The 21,821-nt window shown below is 38.7% G+C and overlaps 1 protein-coding gene across 1 annotated transcript; it reads right to left on the bottom strand.

Annotated features, from left to right (window-relative positions):
* Positions 1 to 13: 13 nt before the first annotated feature.
* On the bottom strand, positions 14 to 18,693 carry slco2a1 (solute carrier organic anion transporter family, member 2A1). The gene is made up of 14 exons (XM_073476284.1): positions 18,564 to 18,693; positions 11,604 to 11,741; positions 10,074 to 10,236; positions 9,309 to 9,518; positions 8,223 to 8,321; positions 7,992 to 8,131; positions 6,869 to 6,938; positions 6,553 to 6,717; positions 5,906 to 6,110; positions 4,881 to 5,028; positions 2,539 to 2,702; positions 1,856 to 1,920; positions 962 to 1,082; positions 14 to 865 (listed from the first exon to the last, which is right to left on the bottom strand). Exons 1-14 carry the CDS (start codon positions 18,621 to 18,623, stop codon positions 748 to 750), a joined length of 1,866 nt encoding a protein of 621 aa, XP_073332385.1. The 5' UTR covers positions 18,624 to 18,693; the 3' UTR covers positions 14 to 747.
* Between the last annotated feature and the right edge of the window lie 3,128 nt (positions 18,694 to 21,821).

Genomic DNA, 21,821 nt, shown 5'->3' with positions numbered 1-21,821 from the left:
CTTCACACTTGAATAATTGTACTGAATATTTTTTTATTAGCTATTAATGCTTACACATTTATGCACTCCACAATAACAACCATATAATCACACCAGCAGATTGCATAATATGTGTGGTTTAATTGAATTTGTAAATGAAACTACTCTATTTAAAAAAGTACTCGATAGGTGAAAAATCATCAGCATTGCGATTAAATCAAGTGTTATGTCATCATATATGAAATGAGTATTACAGTTATTACAGATGTCTCTATGTATGAGACAAACATCTATAAAAATAAACTTAAATATTAAGCTAATACAGTTAATTAGTTACAGAATATGTTCCCATTGGAAATAGAAACCTGAATAGATTCCTGCCTTATAGGAACAAGTTATATACAAAGATATTTATCTGTTGTTTGAACTCTCGTCTCAGGTGCATGAAACATGTGAGGTAACACACAAAAGAGGTGTTTTAGCAGATCTCTCTTGACTTATAATGAGTGGATCATTGTCAGAGTAATTCCAAACAGAAGCTTTACAGCATTCAAAAAACATCTGACATTTTCCCTTTTGGAAAATCTTAATTCAAACCAGTGAAGCACCAGGTAGGAAGGTGGGCCCACAGAAATTGAGGTCAGTGAAGGCCCGTGTCGGCTGTGACTTTCTCCCACTGACGCAGCTTCGCTCAGCACACTGATTCAAAAGGTTTAACACCGCAGCATCGCAGAGATGCTTGGATGAACATGGACGCTCACAGCAGGATCACAGCAGCCCTTCAGGCTTCTCTAGACTGTACTCCTGTGTCCGCTGCACCTTCCACCCCAGCATCATCAGCAGAAAGATGCCCATGATCTTATATCCCACCTGTAAGCCCAAGAACCTGCAGGGGTCAGACACATGAAGATAGATGATTGTCAGCAGTGATGTGGATGTACTATGTCTCTGTGTCTGATATGTTTTCTGAGTGATTTCTAACCTGTTCCTCAAAATGTTGTTGTCATAGTAACCACAGCTAGACTTCTTTCCGCACACATGTTTCCACCGGATACATGACGTGTCGATGGCCATCCCGAAGAATGCAGGGGCGGGTAGGAAGGCTATTAAGGAGAAACAAACAGAGTGTGTTTAGGGTAAACAAATTTCTCTTCCCATATGATTGAGGTAGAGTCACGAGGGGGCAATACATTTGCTGTTTTTGGGTTGTATTCAAATGGTTAGAAAAGAAGTTAAAGACTCCAAAGTCTATGAAACTCTGATAAATACTCGTGGTGCTGATGAGTAGAATTATGCTGTGTTTACTTACACTCCCTAATTTTGTTGTAGCACCCAATAATAGGGATGCAACTCACAATTATTTTCATTGTTGATTAATTTGTTGCTTATTTTCTCTTCATGATTAAATTAAATAAATGTCAAAACAAACATTTGCAAGTCTCTTTTTATCTCATGATGGCATATTTACCATTGCCACTTAATTTATGTTACATTTTATTTTATTATGTCACAAAACCTTAAAAAACTGTTAATATAAAAACAAGAATGGTAAAACAACATTTCATAATGAGTTTTAATAATCTCTTGAATTACTACAACATACATTGGTTCATTTATACAAATGTTAACTCAATTTATTCATGAGATTATTTATTTAACATTTCATGTCTTTTTATTTATTTAGTATTGGACACTTTGGGGCTCCATACAACTGTGAGCTTTGTTGAGTTTCACAATGATAACAGTGAGTGACAGTAGGAGGACATTTTGGGACTTGGGTCCTCTATTAGCCAGTTCCACAACATCATTAACTCACTAATTAGTTGTTCATATGAGCATGGCACTAAACGCAAACAGTACTTGTGTCTTAACTTACCTAATACTCTCATGAGTAAAAATTGAACTCCTATTGCAAATGACTTCTCTTCAGAGGGAACAGATCTGACAAGAACAGGAAAAGACAAAATATTAATACATCAATACATTTCCTATTGATGTATGGAGTCATTCTTGAATACACTACAAACAGTGGCTGTGACAATTCGGTGCATTTGTTTTTATGTTTCAAAAACAGCTGACAAGATCACTGAATTCGTCTGTGAGCATCTTCATGAACCCTTGGAAATCTACTTTCTCATCATATTTCCCAACTTGTGTGGCAGGCTATGTGCTTTCCTTTCATTCTTAAATCTCATATATTAAAAGCCAAGTGCACTCATTTACTAACTTCTGACTTTGTATGGACTCGAGAGCCTGGCAGAGAGTGTTAAAAACAAGGGCAGCTCAGTGTTGACTGGAGCAGTTACCGAGAATGAAATGGCCTTAAAAGCGGGTCACACTGAATGATACAGAGTTATTTAGGTTTTGTAGATGTTTTGTAAAACCCAGAAGATAATAAGTCAATGCTATGTCGCCTAATGCAGTTTTTGGAGGAAAACAGATTAAAAAAAATATGGTTCATAAAATCATTAGTAATTGTTTGTACTTACGAATATATCACATATACAACAAATGATTATGTGAATAAATATAGTGTAATACATCGTCATCAATCCTTACCTTAACAGCATCATGTACATGGGGTTGTGAGTGAGGCAGGCGATCAGCGATGCCAGAGAGATAACGAGCATGACAGGAAGGAGAAAATGTGGACAGCCGTTTGGACAGGGTTTTGGTTGAGCATTACTCTCGCTCCCAGATACACACCTGCAGTTTGTATATAGCTGTAACCAGAAAGAGAGACGACAAATATTAATGTTATCTATACAAAGAAATTGAAAAACAGTAATACTTTGAAGTTTCAGGAAATATCCTTTTTTCGCTTTCTTGCTAAGTGTTAAATGACAGGAGTGATACCACTGTCATGTCTTTACGCAATATTTGAAGCAACGGTTAGTTTAAAGATGCATTATGTAAGAATTGGCCACCTGTCGAATTCATACTGCAAACAAAAAGGGGGTAGCATATCACCAGAGTGAGCGCTAACTGCTGCTAACTGTAGCAGCTATTAACTAGTAAGCTCACTCGTCAGTGCAGGTAGTGGTCATATTAGCTGACTCTGCCCCGACTAGGAGCTCAGAGCACAACCGGAGTGTTGGTGTTGTTTACTATCGGACTCTTGCCTCTTGAGGTACAACCTGGCAATTAAGTTAGCATGCTAACTTCAATAGATATTTCTCCAACACAATACAAAGACATCTTCCATATGTCAAAACTGTTATTTTACACAATTTGTTGATAATTTTAGCTAATCTTGTGATGTTTTTGACATTACATACTGCACCTTTAACTTAGCATTAATATATCAATATATAAAATGTTAATTAGTGAGTTAGCGATTAAAAATGCTGATAAGCCGATTATTTTTAAAAAACTTTTAGACAGGGTCAGGTTAGCTGTTTGCCCCTGTTTGCAGTCTGTATGCTTCAGCTTCATGTTTAGCATACAGAAATGAGAGTAGTATTGATCTTCTCATCTAATTCTTGGCAAGATATATTTCCCAAATGTCAAATTATTCTTTTCAATACAGGTAGATGACTCAAAAGCATAAAAAGCAACCTAAAATTAGTTGATTTTAGATAGAAACTTCATATAAGTGACAACATATAAGTAAAATTTTTCCACAGCTTTCAACCTCCTTCACAGTTTATTTTTTACATTTAAAATATGTTTTCCCCCTCAAAAAATACAAATGGTATATTTAACAAATTATTCTTCAAAATACAGAAATAGATTATGAAAAAAATTCCACTTTCAGCCGCCCACTTGTGGATATCCGAGTCCACAAGAAAGAGAAAATAACTCTTCTGCGATTTCATGGGATTAATCCATTAAGCTAGCTGTAGCCACCACTGTCTGTGTTTGTGCTTCAGTATTACACAGTGGGCTTACAGCCTGAGTCAAACTGACTAATACTCTATTAGCAGTCACACAATCCACCCACTGGAAGATTATTCACAAGCTGTGACGTTTAAATACTGACGTTTTAGTCCCTCTTGAAACACCTCCTATACGCTCTGTGACTAATAAGCATTGATCGGACATTGATTATGAGCCACTTGTGTCCTGTTAGCAGCAGAACAGTCTCTCTGTCTGCTCCTGGACTGGACGCTGCTGGCTGAGGACACAAATATTGTAGGTCTGGGACTTGATACTGCTGCTGATATCAAAGTCAGCGTGTAAATACAGGGACGCTGATGGAACCAAGATGCTGTGATCTAATTTATGCCTCAGATCTAAGAGGCATCTAAGGCCAAAGTCACTTCCTGTTCCAAGTATCATCTACTTAACACAGAAAAAAATGTTTAAAGATCAAGTCTACCCCCTGAAGATCAGATATAAAAACGCTTTCAATGCATCTTAATGACATTTTATTTGCAGCGAGCATTCCCTGCAGTACTCTGCCCCCGAGTACACAGTTAAAGGTTAATTACAGGCTAATTTACAGATCCTGTGCTGGGACAAGAACCAAATTCTTATTCCTTCAAACCACACTGAGAAAATTACACAAGATTATAGAAGAAAATTATACAGTTAATTACTGATATTTTAAGTTTTCAACTTTCCCCTTCTGTAAAAACAAATGTGCTCATCTTGGATGTTATATATTTATGTTTTCTTTGCATAAATTCATCTAGCGTTCCTATCTTACATGATGACTCTGCAGCAGGTAATTTCACTGATTACTGTTCATGATTTACTGTGCAATCTTATTCTGGCGTTGCACAAATATTCCTCAGATAAAAAAAGGCAGCTAAATGTCAATTTTATTTATATGATTCCACATCACAAGAATGTTTTAATGATATTTTTTCATTTACAGTATCACTGTAAGCTAAGTGTTAGCTGTGAGTGAAGTGTATTGATACAGCGGGAGCAAACCATGAACAGGAGGCACTGACCTGAACCCTGTGGGTGTTGTTGGGGTCTTTGGTGAAGTTGGTGCAGCCCGCATGACAAGGAGAAATATACTCGACACCATCAGAGCCACACACAGGGTTGAAGGCACCAGATGGACAGGAGCAGTTGGAGTAGCACAACTTTGGAGACCTGCGGAGGGCAGCGAGAGTCAAACAAAAACAAGTTAAGACCTAATGTTTCAGTTAGTTTCATTAGCATGTTTTTGTTTTTGACTTAACAGCATCCGAGTACTTTGTGTCAGCAAGTAGTTATTTTGATAAAGTCACAGAGATTCAAGTATTATGTTTTCCAATTTGTTTTAGATGTAATTATATTTTATAGATATTAAATCACAAAGAAAACTGAAAGCTAATAAAGTTACTATGTTCATATCTTCATGTATCTTAAACACTACAAAATAATGAGTTTTTAGAGTTTTTCATTTAATCTAATTTCAAAAGAGAAAATAAAATCTAAATTCCAACATGATGATGACCTTTCAGCATTTTTTTTGGCTGCTATCAGATCATTAAAGGTGCTCAGTGAAGTTTTGACCACTAGTAGTGCTATAGAGCAATGTTTTTATGAGCGGGCGCCTGATTTGTTTGCATACACTTAAATACACTTTCCTTTCGCCAGTTTCAGGGTGGTCCATCGATCTACAATCAGTGGCAGTAAGACACCAATAAACATAGAAAAATACTGATGAAAGGGAGGGAAAAAGAGGAAAACTTGCTAGCTATGTAAATAATTTAGGTTTAGGTAAAATGCCCAAATACCAATAATTTCCTCCCAAATTCTGACTTTGACTTTCTAAACATTACAGCTGCTAATCCTGGGACTGTTTCAAGACCGTTCCTTGATTTAGTTTTATTTGAACAAGTATTTCACATAAACTAGGGTGGATGTGTGTGACTCTGCGTACATAGGGGGAAAAAATCATCCCCAAAACTTAATTACCCCCTCCAGAACTGTGCTGTTTGCATAAAAAGCTTAATTTTAAGAACACCGCACTCGTCTCTCTCACCCATACGGTCCAATTTGGATATGATTGACCTCGGAGACCTTCCGTGTGGGACAGCCCATGAAGAAAAGAGGGATGCAGAGGAGGGTGGATGTGGTGAGCATGACCACAGAGAAGCGTGGGATGGTCTTCAGAGAGAGACCTGCTTTCTTCATGATGACTCCACCGATCAGCATCCCCACGGCTACTGCTGGCAGATTTATAGCACCTGCGAACCAGAAACATTTATTGCCCTCTTAAGATGTCCACAAGGGGTTTAATACACATCATGTGCCATTTTATTTGTTTGCTGACACCTTGACACAAATGTCAGGTGCTGTACATGAATAAATGTGATGTTGCAAAGGGCCTAACTTAAAGGAAGGACAAACCCAAATAACATTTCCATCTGAGGTTAAACGACAGTACAAACTAAATCCACCCTTTGGAAAGCGGCCATGGTGCAACAGGGCTGAAACATCCAGAGAGTCCATTAAATGATTTTACAGACTGTTTAATTTCAGCTCAGTTTATACCATGCTGTACATTATGACTTGAATTACACTGATTGACATTGATTGCACTCAGTTGGCTTAAAGGGCAATAGTAATCTATAATAGGTTCTTTTCCTGAAGCCCAATTTTTTATATGTGCACTCCTACAGTACCTACCTACTAGCAGGCTGCTGTACGCAACTGTAGCGCTGTACTGTTGCTCGAGAAACTTGTTCATGAATGTGGCGAGACCTGCGATCACCGAGGAGAAGCAGCACTGGGCAAGGATCAGCATCAGGAAGAGAGGGCTCAACAGGAGGTTGACAAACATCCTGGGAAACACTGATCACACACAGTCACATACAGAGACACAGATTATTTCAGTGATACTGGACACGACTTATTACAGCACATGCTAAGAAGATGTAACTATGCTGAGACGTTTATGATTCTAACAGGTGGGACTATATCAATCTGAATATAAGGAACTTACTTTTCAGGAAATCAAGTAAAGAGACATCTGGCTTCTTGAAGTCGTCAGACATGTCAGTGTCATTATCAACCTGGAAAATAATACGCAGAATAAACTCTTACAGGAGTTCGTGTGAAAGCACATATGTACAGTAGAGTGTAATGAACACACGGACATTTATGTGATACAATTCAGTCTTAGAGTGAAATCTGGTTAATTGTTTGCTAATCACATCAGCCCTGTTCTTACAAGAGGCACCACAGTCCCTCACAATTAGCCCCTGTCTCTTTATGCTGGATTCATGTGACGTGGGAACACTGGGCTGAATTGACAGCTCCACAATGTTCATGCAATCAAAATCATCCACAGCTGTCAAACATCATAATAGAAGATTTCTGTTGAGTTTTTGTCTGTCTTTTTGCGCTCGCTTTTCACACTGAAGTACTAGCTCCTAGTTTATAATTACGATAATAATAATGTTATAATAATAATGTTTTACAAGAAACCAAACATTTTATGCCTTAAAAATTGCATTATACATATACATATATACGTAATTCTCGCTTCATTTAGGCTACTTTACTGTATTTGTGAGGATTAATTTGACTAATCATTCCTGTTGTTTCTGTCTTGACCAGCAAGATTTTCATACCTTCAGTTGAGATTATTATTATCATCATCTTGACAACTTCATGGTGAGAATTTCTAAAAAGTTGTCCAAAATGCAGAAATTTGCATCCTTATCAATTGCATATTTTTACAGGGTCAAGTCCTGGACAAAGCTGGAGGAGTATTTGTTTCACAAACATGTGTGTACTAAAATCTGGCTTTACCGTATCTATGACTCATGTTTTCTGCAGAGGCATGATACAGACAACAAGAATGTACTAGTACAGATCAGTTCTTGGCAATAACAATATGTTCAGTGACATAGTCAGTTATAATGTGAAGTTATATGTTAACAATAACAAAACTTTTGTTTCGTACCTTCAACATGGTGTAAAACCAATGGAGGAAAAGTAAATGCAATGTTGACATAAAGCCAGTAGGTGTCAGTACAACACGAGAGATGTTCTGCAGTTTTACATGATCCACGAGGTACATTCAGTGACAGGGATGTTTTGTGAGTGAGACTGTGACTTACATGATCTTCTGAAGGCATTCTGCGAGGGAAGAAGAAGTAGGGGATGGAGGTGAGAAACAGGCAGCCGGTGGTGATGAGCAGGCCCATCCACCAGGCCCCAACCCAGCGGGGGTCACCTGGTCTCAGCTCCTGTTCAACTCCTGTGGAAAACAGGAGTCACCAGGCATAACAATGAGTCATCATTCCTGCTTTAACCTGTCTATAAAATAACAATCGGACCATCACCATTACCTAAACCAGTTCTGTCCACGTCCACATAGATCCGCAGCACGATTGAGCCCAGCAGGTAGCCAATGGCGGGCCCGAATACAGATACAGCAAACAGGATGGCTGTGAATGAAAAAGCAGCTGTGAGGCAGAGTTTTCTGAAGTCTCTGTCAAAATGGGTTATTCAGAAAATTCTATGACATGTTATTAACATTTTGTGTAGGTTTAAGCATTAACAACAATTTGGAAAAAAGAAAAAGGAAAATCAATCTCTAACTTGGTTGTACAAAGCATGGCACCAAACTGCTGATTTATTGGGAACATTATGAGTGATACAGATAACAAAAGTCGACTCAATTTGAAGTATTTTATTTGTCTTGTTTGAACTTGATTGATGAAAAGTTTTTATTTTAGCTCATTTTAGTGAATCTTTAACAATAATGTGTGTACTTTAAAGATGACAGCTATGAAGGAGAATTTAGTTTTTTACTAAAATGTCTTGTACAGCATCCAAATCCGACCTGTTGCCCTTTGCTGCATGTCATCACCCTTCTCTTTTCCTGTTTCCTGACTCTCTTCACCTGCACTATCAGAAATAAATGAAAAGGGCAAAACAAATCTATCAGCGAAGAATCTTTCTGTCGCCAAGTTAGAAGCATGTTTCTGAATTGTTGTCTGTGCCCGAGTATCTCATATTATAACTCCCTTCAGAAGTGAATTAATTGATTTTGTATATTAAAACAAAGTAAGACAAAAGTGTCAACTTTTTTCCACAAAAACCTTGCTTTCTGTTCGGCCTCAGCACCGAGAACCTTACAGTTAGAAAATCTGACTCATCAGTACATTAGAAATGGCTGTTATTTTGATTAATAAAAGAGACTTTATTGCAAATCAGTTTTGCTGTCTGTGATGTGAAACCTTTAGACCTCAATATCTGAAAACCACTAAAACTGCAGTCAGAACCTTATTATTCCAAGGTCATGAGATACTGATGTCCATAACTACATAAACACGCAAGTGTGTAGAATCACCCAGAATAACTTCATGACCTTCAGATGGTGTTTATTCATATGAACAAATCAATCTGCCTCTGAACTACAGGCCATTCACCTATGTAAAGAGGGGAGTTGCCAGGTCCAGCAAAATCATCAATGTAGGATATCCCAAAGGGCTGGATGGGCACCGAGCCCACACCGAAGAGCAGCTGAGCGAAGCCCATGAACAGCCACAGGTTGCTGGTGTCGGCCAGACGCCGGGTTTCATCTTGGCTGCAGTCTGGGTTGCTCGTGTTCCCACGCAAGTTGCAGATGTCATGACGATCTAGATAATAGCAGGTGGTGACACACGGACAGAGAGGGGAGGAGGAAAAAAAGACAGTGAAAGTTGATGACAAGCCAGAGGATGCAAATGTCCCACTACTTCAATTTCCTGAAGCTTCTCTGGCCCTTCACTGACACTCTGTTCAATGCCAAGTTACTTTGACTGGGGGCAAAATGGAAGAAGGAAGAGGCTGATTGTTATTGCAAATTAAATTCCCTGGAGGTAACTCTAATCTCTTTATCTTTCAGCGAGCGCACACAGATTATGAATTTCCTTTTGATTAATGCAAAAGTTCAACTGGAGAGCAACAGTCAGGCTCTCTGAATACTATTTACTGCAGAGCACAGAAAGCCAAACAGCAGACACTTGTTTGACCGGAGTGCTGGGGAGCTTCTGCTGAGAAGACCCTGCAGTGTCCTTGACGAACCCTTAAGTAAAGTCTCATAAATTGCATTGACATATTTGTACATTCAAGAGTCCCCTGCTCTGGACTGAATCACATTAGCTGTCACAGTGGAGACATAGAAGCAGCGTGGTCTGTTATTTAGGTCTTACTGTGTAGAACAGAGTCGTATTCGTAGGGCTGGGATATGAAGTGAGGTAAGGTCAGGATTGTGGCACTGATAGCCATCAGAAGTCCCCCGATTCCAATGATGCGAGGACGGTGGACCCGATTTCCAAAGTAACTCACGAACACGATCAGCACACTGTTACTGATCTGAAGGACAGACACAGACACATGACAACAGGATCCAGCAGCAGCATTATCCATCTGCGGGACAGTTACACTCACTAAATCAGCATTTAGTTGCACTGTAATCCAAGTTCAGTGTGGTCTGCACTCAACACAGGCAGAGTTAAGAATCAATGTTTATGAAATGTTGAGGCAGAAACAACTTGCAAAAGAAAATTAAAGCTGCATTAACTGAACTTTTGGTCACTAGGGGGCAGTGGAAACAAGTCGTCAACACAAAACTGATATCACTTTTTCAGTTGATGTGACATTTGTTTATTCTCCAGCTGCTCATGTGAGACATGTCTGGCTCTTTAGCTGCTAAATGCTCCTCTACATTCACCTGCTAATCACTATTTAAAAAAAACAAAACATTGGACATAGTATTCAGTTACGTAAGTATAAAATTACAAGGCTTTCCCATTTTTGTTATGAAATACATTAACAACAACACGAACAACACATTGACTCCATATAGAAAATAACAATAGAAAAATTAAAATGCATAAACATACAATTAAATGCAAATAAGTGGATTTAAAGGGAAAATATAAATACATAAAATTAACAATACTACATAAATACCATTCTAAACATTTTATTTTTAACATTAAATAGTTTTATTTTTTAGATTTTTTAATGTTTGGGTAATAATGGGCAATTTCACTGAAAAATAAAAGATCATCGGTCTGCTGAATCTGTAAACTACGTTGATGAGGGTGCAGAGTTGCGGGCCATAAAAAAATAACAAGCAAATGTTTAAAAACTTTATTACTGGGAGAAACTGCAGAGGTGAGTGATTATTATTTGTGGGTTCATCACTAAGAACAACCTATTTTCCCTTAGACATCTGATCCTTTGATAATATCAAAATATCTATTATAGCAGCATTAAATAGCCACACTAGGAGGATCTGTAAAATTGAAATGTTCAGGTTTTGCTTGGTCTGTTTTCATAAAATACCATACAATCAAATCTGACCTTGTTAATCACAAGGCTGCAAAAGAATTTGAAAAAGGTAATAAAACACAGTGATTTATTTAGTGTCTAGTGACCTGTGCTTATGAATACTTATAACTGGAAAATAAGTGGAAAATTTTTCATCTGTGTTGTGAATTTAAATCCAAGGGAACAAAAAAAATTCCAGCGCCCTTCACGATGAGTACGTAGTGTGCGTTCTTTTATTATTCTTATCTGTAATAAAACAGTTCCAAAACACAGGAGTCTGGCCTGAATCGTCAGGAAGTGTGATTTTGATAAGTTGCTTGTTCTCCAGTTCCTCCTTTGTCATCGGTAGCCTTGAAATAAATCTATCATGATCCATGTGAGAGTATGTTATTGTTGGCTCCTACCTCATGCAGAGAGGAAATGGTTCCTGAGGAGTAGCTGCTGAGGCCGTAGCGCCTCTCGATTGTGGTGATGATGCTCTTGAAGTAAGCGCTGTACAGCAGCTGGGAGAACTGCAGGAGGCCGTGGCACAGGACAAACAGCTACGGAAAGACAGACAGACAGTTAAGGATGCTAGCTGTTTACTCCAAAACAGAAATATTGGCATGTGAAAGATACGAATCCTGTAGAAAGAAGAATCTTTGGAAACAAATCGCCACATCTGCTTCACTGCAGCATCTTGTTGCCAAACACAATATGAAGTAGTTTACTCAGCATGCGTTAATCTCCTGTATGCGCTGACGAGATCTTGAAATAGTGATGTATCCAGAGCTAAAATAACTAACAGTCATAAATGTAAAATGTGTCTTTTGTCATTTTCTGCTAAAAAGACATTTGGCTGCTCTCACACAGAGGCAGAAGAGACTGAAATATGTTCCTCTGAGAAGCATAAATTGTTCCAAGTAAAAGAGAACAATTTGGAAGAAACACATAATCACATGTGTGGTGTCAAGTACTGAAGGATTTGTGCTCAACACAACTTTCCAGTGTTCTTCAGCCCCCGCAGCACATTGTTAGGTTCATCCAATGGGGCACCTACTTAAACAATATTACCTCTGCAATGAAATGCAGTGAGGCCAGTTGGAAAACCAAACAGCTGTCTCACAAACACACAGCACAGCTTACAAGCACCAACACATCACCCACTTCAAAGACATGCAACATTTTAAGGACTAAAATGTACATTCTCTAGACAGAAAAACAGATGGATTGAATAAAGTGTAAAACAAGGCAATGTGGAGAAGAAATTTAAAACATGTAATTATTGAAACATGTAAGTGGAATTCTTGCATTCAAAATGTTACTGAAGTAAAAGTACGTAAGTATAATAATCAATGTACTGAAGTATGAAAGGCACTCATTAAGCAAAAAGGCCCCTTTTAAAGTGTTAATCATTATATTTATATTACATTGTCGGATCAGTGTTACAGATTTATTTACAAGTATGAAGCATTTTAGTGAAACAGAGATCATTTTAACTACCGGTTGGTAATCTCTACAAATGCACCTTATGTATATCATGTAAAATCTTAAAGCAGCGACACAGTACTTTTATTTGTTGTTGATTCTGGTGACCCGTGTGGACAAAAGCACCACAACGTTGGTGGTTTCTTTTTCTCAAACACAGATGTTAGCAGGATGAATGGTGATAAGGTAATGTGTCTGTCTCTGTGTCCAGAGTATGATCCCCAGCTAAGTTCAAGCCTTAAAGTTGGTGTTAAACTCCTAAACATGCCATCGAATTTTATATGTTAGCATCGTAAATCAATGCACTTCAGATGAATAGTTTGACATTTTGGAAAACATGCTTATTAGCTCTCTTTGAAATACCAAACTCATGCGTACTCGTGCACCACAGTGAAAACTAGCATAATGACTGAAACATGGGCAAACAGGCTAGTCCTGTCCAAAAGTTAAAAAAACAAACCCTGAAGCTCACTAATCAACACTACATCTCGGTTTTATTTCTTGGAAACAGATAAAAGTGTGAAAACGATATCCAGCAAATGAAGGGATATGTATTTCATCATGCATTACTAACATTCTTACACTTTTTTTTTTGATTTATTAAGTAAACAACAGAAATAGTATTTACAAATCCAGCAGACACAGAACAACCTTAGCATTAATTTGGAGTTGTGTGCAAGCCTCTACTTTTAGCTCTGTTTTGGTCTCTACCAACTGCTGAAGGAAATGTCTGTCTTTTTAGCTGCTGAATGCTCCACTATGTTCACCAGCTAGTTGCTAACTTTGTCTGTAGGCTGCTTGGTGCTGAGCATATAAAGTGGGTTTTCAGAGCTTTTCATTGAAAACATCTGCCTTCTGCTCCTGCTGAAGGTGGTGCCAATGAAAACAGTGAAAGTGAACCAAAACAATGAGCTGCAAGATGCTAAAACGCTCCGTAGAGCTGGTGGGAACTGCAGACTCGAGTGGAACATCACTACAACTGAGCTCTGTCACATTACACACAGTCATTTCATTCAATGATAACATAAAAATACTGAATATAGCTGCTCTAGGTAAGACACCAACTTGTACTTATATCGAGTAATTGCGTTAATGTACTCAGTTACTGTCTGTTTGGTTTCAGAAGCTGGTTTGGTGAAAGTTTTAGTAATATGATAAATGGTGGTCTTCTGCAAAGCAGTACTTTATCTGGTTTTTCCTAGAAACTAAACAACACAGCCCCAAAACAGTGATAAAAATGTGTGAAATACTGATTTTCAGCCAACTGCCTAGCTCCGAGTAATACCGTATGTGTCTCCAACTGATAGCCTGATTTTGCCTCCTTGATTTTTCTTTCCACATCCAGAGATATGGAAAGATCAAGATCACCCACTGGATGTTCTGCCAGTGATCTGGAAGAGCCTCTCACCTCTTTGTGTCGGGAGGTGTTCGCAGACACTCGTATGACTGCACTTGGTTTTTATTTGCTCGGGGGTCCATGAATGCAGGAGTGACGGTGAAGATACGTGTTGAGATTAGGAGTGAATTTCCTGTGAAAACAGTGATAAATCCAAGCTTTCAGTTTGTTTACCAGCTGCCAGGTCGTCTGAGGTAGAATAAACTATGCGTTGACTCAGAACAGTTAATGCTCCTGTTAAAGCCTGGCTTTACGGTTTGTTAGCACACACAATAGATGCATTTACACTGTTACTAATATTTCATCCTCATTTTGCGTCAATTGGGGTTTAATTACCTAAATGATTCGACAGATTCATTCACTGGCAGGCAAAGACCTTCTTTTGTTTCGAGATTTAGAAAAAGTTCACAACTGTTTCTTTAACCACAGCGTCAGGTCAACTTCAAATCCACTTTAGCCTTTAACGAAGTCGGGTTTATGTTTTCACTGCAGATAACGCATAATATAAATATCATGTTTCACAGACAAGTATCTGGCTTTCAGACAGTTGGCTTTAACACTGGAAACACAAAACACTTCTGATAACACATAAGCCATTAAAGTTCAATCTTTCACCTGAGGCCTGAGAAACAGCAAAAACAATGTTTCAGTATCGATGATAAAATACAATAGATCTGTTTTTCCTGATGAAGGAATGTTGAATAATGTTGAAGCTTGGATAAGATAATCTTTGAGTTTTATAAATGTGGAGAAAAGGGCAGCAGCAATGCACACCCTGAACGCTGCAGTGTGTCAACACTGAAAAAACGCAGGATTCATTATTTATCCACACTGTTCATACAAGTGATTTAAGCCTATTTGATGTCCTTAAGCAGGAAAGTGTTTGTGCAGGGTTGGATTCTCTGTGGATTATGTTCACATTCATCCTTTTTGAACACTCTCAGCTCCGTCTGTGTGGACGTTATTGTCCCGGCCTTCAACCCTGCTGCGAGGGGAAGAATTGAGGGAAGTTCATACATGAATTTCAAAATGCTTTTATTTCAGGGACACGTGTTGAAGGTTAGACGCTGGATAGCCATGGGTTTCCATTAGGAAATGTATGACCTACTTGGTCAAAAACTTAATAAAGGAAAAGTGTATAAAGTCTCCAAGGATAGATGAAAGACAGTAAAGCCAAAGACTCACCTCCCTTCATTGTGAAACAGAGGTTAAAAAAGGTTCGCTAAAGAATAGCATCATGATCAAAGGAGCATTTTCCCTGATTTGACGCAACTTGTAGATATTTTGAGGAATATGCTTATTCACTTTTTTGCAGAGAATAAAATGACAAGATCGAAAGCACTTTCATGTTTGTCCTCTAAATACAGGCTAAGGCTACACCAGGTAGACTGTTAGCTTAGCCCAGCGTTGCTCAAACTTTTTACACTGTGTACAACCTCAGAAAATATTAGCCTTTCCAAGTACCGCTATTGTAACCAACGTTAAAGGTGCTCTGTGGAAAGTCTGTGTTGTGTTGGAAGCCAGTTGTTAGCTTATGTTTGCAGACTTTTGTTTTCTGTTAGTGGAGCAGAGAGAGGCACTGAGACGAGGCACTCAAGAACATGCATGAAGTCACATTCTTCACAAAGAAATCTACACAGGCCAGCAGCATTAAACAACTTAAACAAATCATCCACAGACCTGTATAGGCAAGAGAGAGATGGGGAAGCTCTCATTTTTCACGTCACATTACAAATCACTCACATATGGCCAATAAAAAAGTGATTAATACATATAAGTTACTACAAATTGTGGCACAAAAAATGACAGGTAATGGTTTTACAGGGGGTTCATGAGGTGGACTATTTCTTGGCTGAGAGCAGTGACTTCCTGGAGTCTTGTCGTCTGGCAGATAACCCCTATAAAACCACAACCTTTTGTTTTTACATTTTGTATTTTTGTACGGATTGAACAAGCAAGATATAACTTGTGAACTACTACACTTCAGAGGTGCTGATGGATGGCTATGTTATTTTTGGACAGAGCCAGGCTAGCTAGTTTTCTCTTGTTTCCAGTCTTTTTGCAATGCTAACTAGCTGCTGGTGGTAGTTCTATACAGAATGGACATTCATTAAAAGAGTGGTTTCAATCTTCATTTCTAAATCGCAGCAAAAACTAGGCAAAAAAATTGTTTTTCCAAAATGCTTCATTTGATTGCTTTATCTCTATGACACATCCAAAAGTGTGAACCTCCAGTGCACTGAGGTGTGGAGGGAAGTGAACCGGAGCTGCCCCTGAGCAGAAACTTGGCTTGGATATTGGCAGAGGTATCTTGAAAGAGAACTGGATGGTGTAACTTGGGTGCAGTCTAGGTGTAGCCCACAGTAGATAAGTTCGAAGTTGTAAAAACCAAAACAAACAGAATGTCCTGATGAAAATTAGCAAATAATGAACAAAGCGCTGTACAGCACATACCAGTGTCAAGAGAAGACAGAGGACGTGATTGCTCCCTGTGAAACTATTGTTGAGTGGCTGGCTCTGCTGAGTGAAAAGCGATTTGGTTTCATGTGAAAAGCAACTCAATCAAAGTTCTGCTAGAAAATTGAAGGCCAAATAGTAATCAAGGGTTCTGACGAAAGACATCCATCTGCTGTGCGAATGACTTGTCCAAACAGCTTACTGACACATTACCAGCTGCTTAGCCTGCTTTTATTCTGAACTGCTCCCATTATCTAAATACACGGCCGCATGGCGTTGAACTTCAGGTACGTTCACACTGTGCAGGATGGGCAAGAAGTTCACTTAGAAGTCTCAAACTGAACGATGCCTGTAGGATGAGCCGTCCTCCACCCCATCTCTATTTGTACATCTTGGTTTCATCAGAGGGGCCGGCGGCTTTAAAGTGAAGACTTAAAATCATAAACAGGAGAGGATTTGCAGTAACGGGACCCACCGCAGTCTGTGTGTGTGAGCATGCGTTTAAAATGTTCCAAATGAACCATCACCTTCCGGAAATGTTGAAGTTGCTTAACTAATTACTTCTTTCACCATCTCCTCCAAATTACAGACTACAGGTGTATTAGTCACGGTTCACAACACAATACCAATGATGAAGACGTGTCATTTCTCACAATGTTTTGCTGCGAGCTACATGGAGTTCTGCCTCAGTATTACTCACAGCCCTGGAACAGACTGTTACCACCCTATCTTTGGCATACGGTAAAATGCAACTGCTCCATTTGGCACTGTGGTCGGTGTTCAGTGAGGCTTTTAATAATGGAGCCAAAGGTGCAGATATAAATATAAATACCAAACTTTGAACTAGACACATCTGCCAAACACCTGAAAACTTTTATCAAAACTGACTCACTGGCGTATTTAATGATAGAAACACAAAACTGTCAAGATTTTCTTCTATCAAAAGAAGCTGTGATGATTACTCAGTTAATCGATTAGTTGATTGAAAGATTAATTCGCTGCTATTTTGATTTTTTTTTTTTTTTTTTACTTGACATTAAATTTGATATTTTGGGGTTATGGGCTGTTGGTCAGTCAAAACATTTAATAATTTCACCTTGAGCTAAAAAAAATATTGATGGGCATTTTTTAGTAATTTTTAATGATTCGGAGACCAATTAATGAAAATAATAATCAGCAGAAATAGATTTATTTTTTTCAATCTTTAATCAGGAATCTTAATTAATTGGTTAAATACTTTAACAATGCACTATGTAGTTTTGGAGAAACAGACATTCAGAAAGGTAATATTAACAGTACAGATAAGGTAATACAAACTCAGAAATATCTATCTTTTCCATAACTGAATAAACAAGCTGTTCTCAGAGGAAAATGTCCCCTGAACACTGCTTGAGGCAAGAAATGTGGCAGGGTCCGCCAAATATAAACAAAGTAAAACAGTATGAAACTGTGTTGAAGGTCAGTTTGTTTATTCAGTCATGAAAACAAAGAGTTTGTTTATTTAGTGTGTAAAAAAACCCTCTTCTGATTAAGATTTCCTCCTCAAAACTACATAATGCATCTTTAAAATACTGAGCAATAATATATCTTAACAATTTACTAGTAATATCCATGCAAGTCTACTCAGATTAAAGATTAAACATTGTTCTTTGACACTTATAGTGTTCATGAAATGATCATAAAACCTTCAAAAAACACGGGAAGACAACTAAAATCTACACACTTCACAGGTATGAGGCACAACACCAGGTTATGACTGAGAACTTGTTTATCTAAAGGTGAAGATTTTGTTTCTCTAAGACAAGACCACACAGGTATATTCACCTGGGAGGGGGGGGGGGGGGGGGGAAGAGAGTCTATGAAATAACTTGTCTTTTATTTACTACAGTTATATTATCAGTGTAACGTTATGCAATCTTCTAAAAATAAATGTAGCTCAGATTTTGGTTACATAAACAATGAGGGAGCAAGTGCGGCAGGTTAAAACAGGACTTGATAGTAAACCGTGTAGTCCTGGCACACTTTGCGTGATGGGGTGTCTTACCTTAATGCTGCAGCGCAACGTCCTCGCTGTCTTCATGCTTTTGGATGAATGTATGTCCATGAGTTCAGCTCGCGAGTGAGAGGAACTACCGCTCGAGCTTTGTGTCAAGAGGTTGTCCGTCTGTGTGTCTGCCTCTGTTTTCCCTCCGGTGAGCTGTCTGTTTTATGACTGTCGGTGATGTAATTGGACTCACCACCACCCCCCCTCAAGCTCCAGCTCCACGCGTCAATGTTTTGAAAGTTGTGAATTGAGAACAGCCAGTCCCGCGCTCACCCTCGCTGAGTCATGCGCGAGAGCCTGCGTGCGTGCAGCGCTCACCTGTGGGGGGCCTGACCGTAAGCGTTAATCACGATGACATTACTACATACTCACACTTTACTGTTGTACTCTTCTTCATATCGAGAGGCCGTCGTTTTTGAGCGAAGCCCCGCTTTGTTCTCTGGCAGCTCACCCGGCCTGAATGCTTCATTAATCGTGGTATGCGGCTCTCGGCTGTTTGTGCCTGAAGCTAATGAGCGGTGGCCCCGCTGCGAGACAGAGACGCCGATGAATGAACTCCTTCAAACTGAGACGTTTAACCGTGTGTTAACTGGGTCAAGGTGAGTTTTTGCTCACCGTTTGTTTCTTCTTAATTTTGAATTTCAGGCAAATTAGCTAAAAGCGAACTAGCACTTTTAGAAGAGGGCTAAAAGCTAAGCTAACCCTGTAATGTAATAGCCAAAAGATAGATAGATAAATAGATAGATAGTTAAATAGATAGATAGATAAATAGCACTGCCAAGAATACAAATTTAAAGAATACATTATCTTTTTCCCTCAAAGCTGCCGTCAGCCTTATCGTTGTTTTAGCTAACTTCCCCCTCTGACGTCAGTTTTCGTAGTGGCCGAACCGTTTAACTAACCGTGATGCACCGCGGCCCCCAAATACTTTTAGCTAACGGCTAAGCTAACATTGTGAAAGAAGCCTCTGTAAAATGGTAGATTTTTTTTTTTTTGGAGCGTCGCGAATTGTCTCCTTTGACAACTAAATTATTTTATCCCAATATTGTATTAAATCTGGACGCAGCCCTCGAGGAGCAGCCCCGCTCGACTTCCGGTCGGGGCTCTTTCGCATAGCTTCCGCATGCGCACTAGAGACTTCCGCCGACTGAGCCTGCTAACTTCCTGTTTAGCGCACAGCTTACTTGAATGGGGATAAAATAATTTAAATCATGCCGCTCTTCTAGACTTTCCAAATTTTACTGGACCTAATGGCTCAAATTACGACAGTCAAACGAGTCCCAGAACGAGGAGACCCGGGTATTTATATCTCGCCGTTTTGGCTTCATGCGCAAGCTGAAGCAGCTTATGAATGGGGCTCTGTCTCCATTCATAAGTCTCCGTCTCCATGGCTGTGTCCAGATATAATTAAACATCCTTGCTCCCTCCTCTCCATGTCACCAGACCTGAATAACTCTAACTCTCCACTTGGCCCGTTTGGTAGTAAAAGCTGTCACCGAGTGCGCTGGCATTGGTAGCTTTCCCTGTTCCGCCATTGTTACCTGACCAGATAGGACCGCCTCTGTCTGTTCTCTGTCCTGATTGGATAAAGTGGGCAGGGATACTAGAGAGTTTCTTAGACAGACATGGGTTACTGACAAAACACTATAACAGTGATAACTTTTGGAATAAAGTGGTATTTGATAATTATTTTAATATGAAAAAAACACACACAACACAGCAGCTTTAAAGAGTCTCTGTTACTGGCTCTGTTTTATTAAAACATTAACAACACCAGGACCCTGAAACTGAACAGCTAAATGGAGTTCAGCTATCATTAATTTTATTATTTAGACCTGTTTTTTTTTTTTTTACTGTGACATGTTAAAATGTCTTCATCGATAAAGGCCTATTAAATATCCACCATGAAGGCTTTTAATTGTTGTAGAATCTGAAACAGCCAAACTTCCAGCCAGGTTGCTAATACCCCAAAATTTCCAGAACAAAAGAAGACGTGGACCCACTGTCGTCAATGGCAGTTACAGCCCTGACTGCAAGCTATGAAATCAAATATCACAATAAGCCTTCTTTCCATGTACGGTCTGTCTCAAGTTAGTATGTATCGAGTTGTAAAGTGTGTGAATAACGTCTTTTTTAAATCACTGTGGGATATTGGGGCTTGGATTATGCCAGACAAGCTGTATGGAGCCATTTTATGTTTTTAATTTTTTTTTTAACTTTTTACTTCCCTTGTTTAGGAGAATGCTGCAACACTGTTTTGCTGTCAAGTTCAGAAATGTTTTGAGGACTACGAAACTTCCCCTGACTTTCCATCAGCATGTGGTTGTGTAGGTAATGACTGAATTTTCATTTGTGGGTGAACTTCTCCTTTTAGGGTTATTGCATGGCCATCATCACATCAACATATGAAAGCGAAGGAAGTGAAGAAGTAGCTAACAGATCTCTTATAGTTCAGACTCCAATGCTTCTTGTATGTTGTGATGTTATATAAGAGATAATAACAGATTGTGTAGCTTGGTCTGGTTTCGCCAGTATTTCCTCACAGCTCCTGTTTCTGTTTCCACTGAATGTTTGATGTGCTCTCTTGGTCATTGGGTTGGTTGTAACCTTCAGTATATCTTATCATTATCACTGTATGATTATTGTACAATCATACTTCATAACGTAATACTTCATGGCTGCTTTTATGAGACATAAAGGATTATAGCAACTCTTATAATGCACTGGGAACCTGTTACAATGTGTTATGCGTCCAACTATAATAGGGCTGCAAGTAATGATTATTTTCAATTAAACTGTTGATCATTCTTATAATTGATTAGTTGTTTGGTCTATAAAATTTTAAAAAATGTTGAAAATTGTTTCCCAAAGCTTAAGATGACTTGATGACAAACTGATTATCATAGTAGCTTCACAGAAAGCCTTGGCCATACATTAATTTCCCCTCAATATAATTCATAACCAAGTCATTAGTCAAATAAATGTGTTGCTAAGCAACACAAGCATGAGAGTTGATCTTTGGAAGGACTGAATTTAGTGTAAGTGGATGTTCAAGTACAGTGCAATGACATGATTCAACCAATTAAAGGTATCGATTTCAGTTAAATTGTAGTTAGATGTATGAGAATAATGGAAACACAAACATATATTTTAATCTTTGAGGCAATTGAATTGACAATTATATAAAGCAGATCCAAAGATGAGTCATGAAATCCAGGCTGGGATCCATCTGGTTTTATATGTGGTGAAGTACGACAG

Source organism: Pagrus major, chromosome 11 (genome assembly GCF_040436345.1).
Source record: "Pagrus major chromosome 11, Pma_NU_1.0".
In the NCBI taxonomy this organism is placed as follows: domain Eukaryota; kingdom Metazoa; phylum Chordata; class Actinopteri; order Spariformes; family Sparidae; genus Pagrus; species Pagrus major.
The sequence above is the reverse complement of the archived record's forward strand: the minus strand, read 5'-3'. Positions and strand labels throughout refer to the sequence as shown.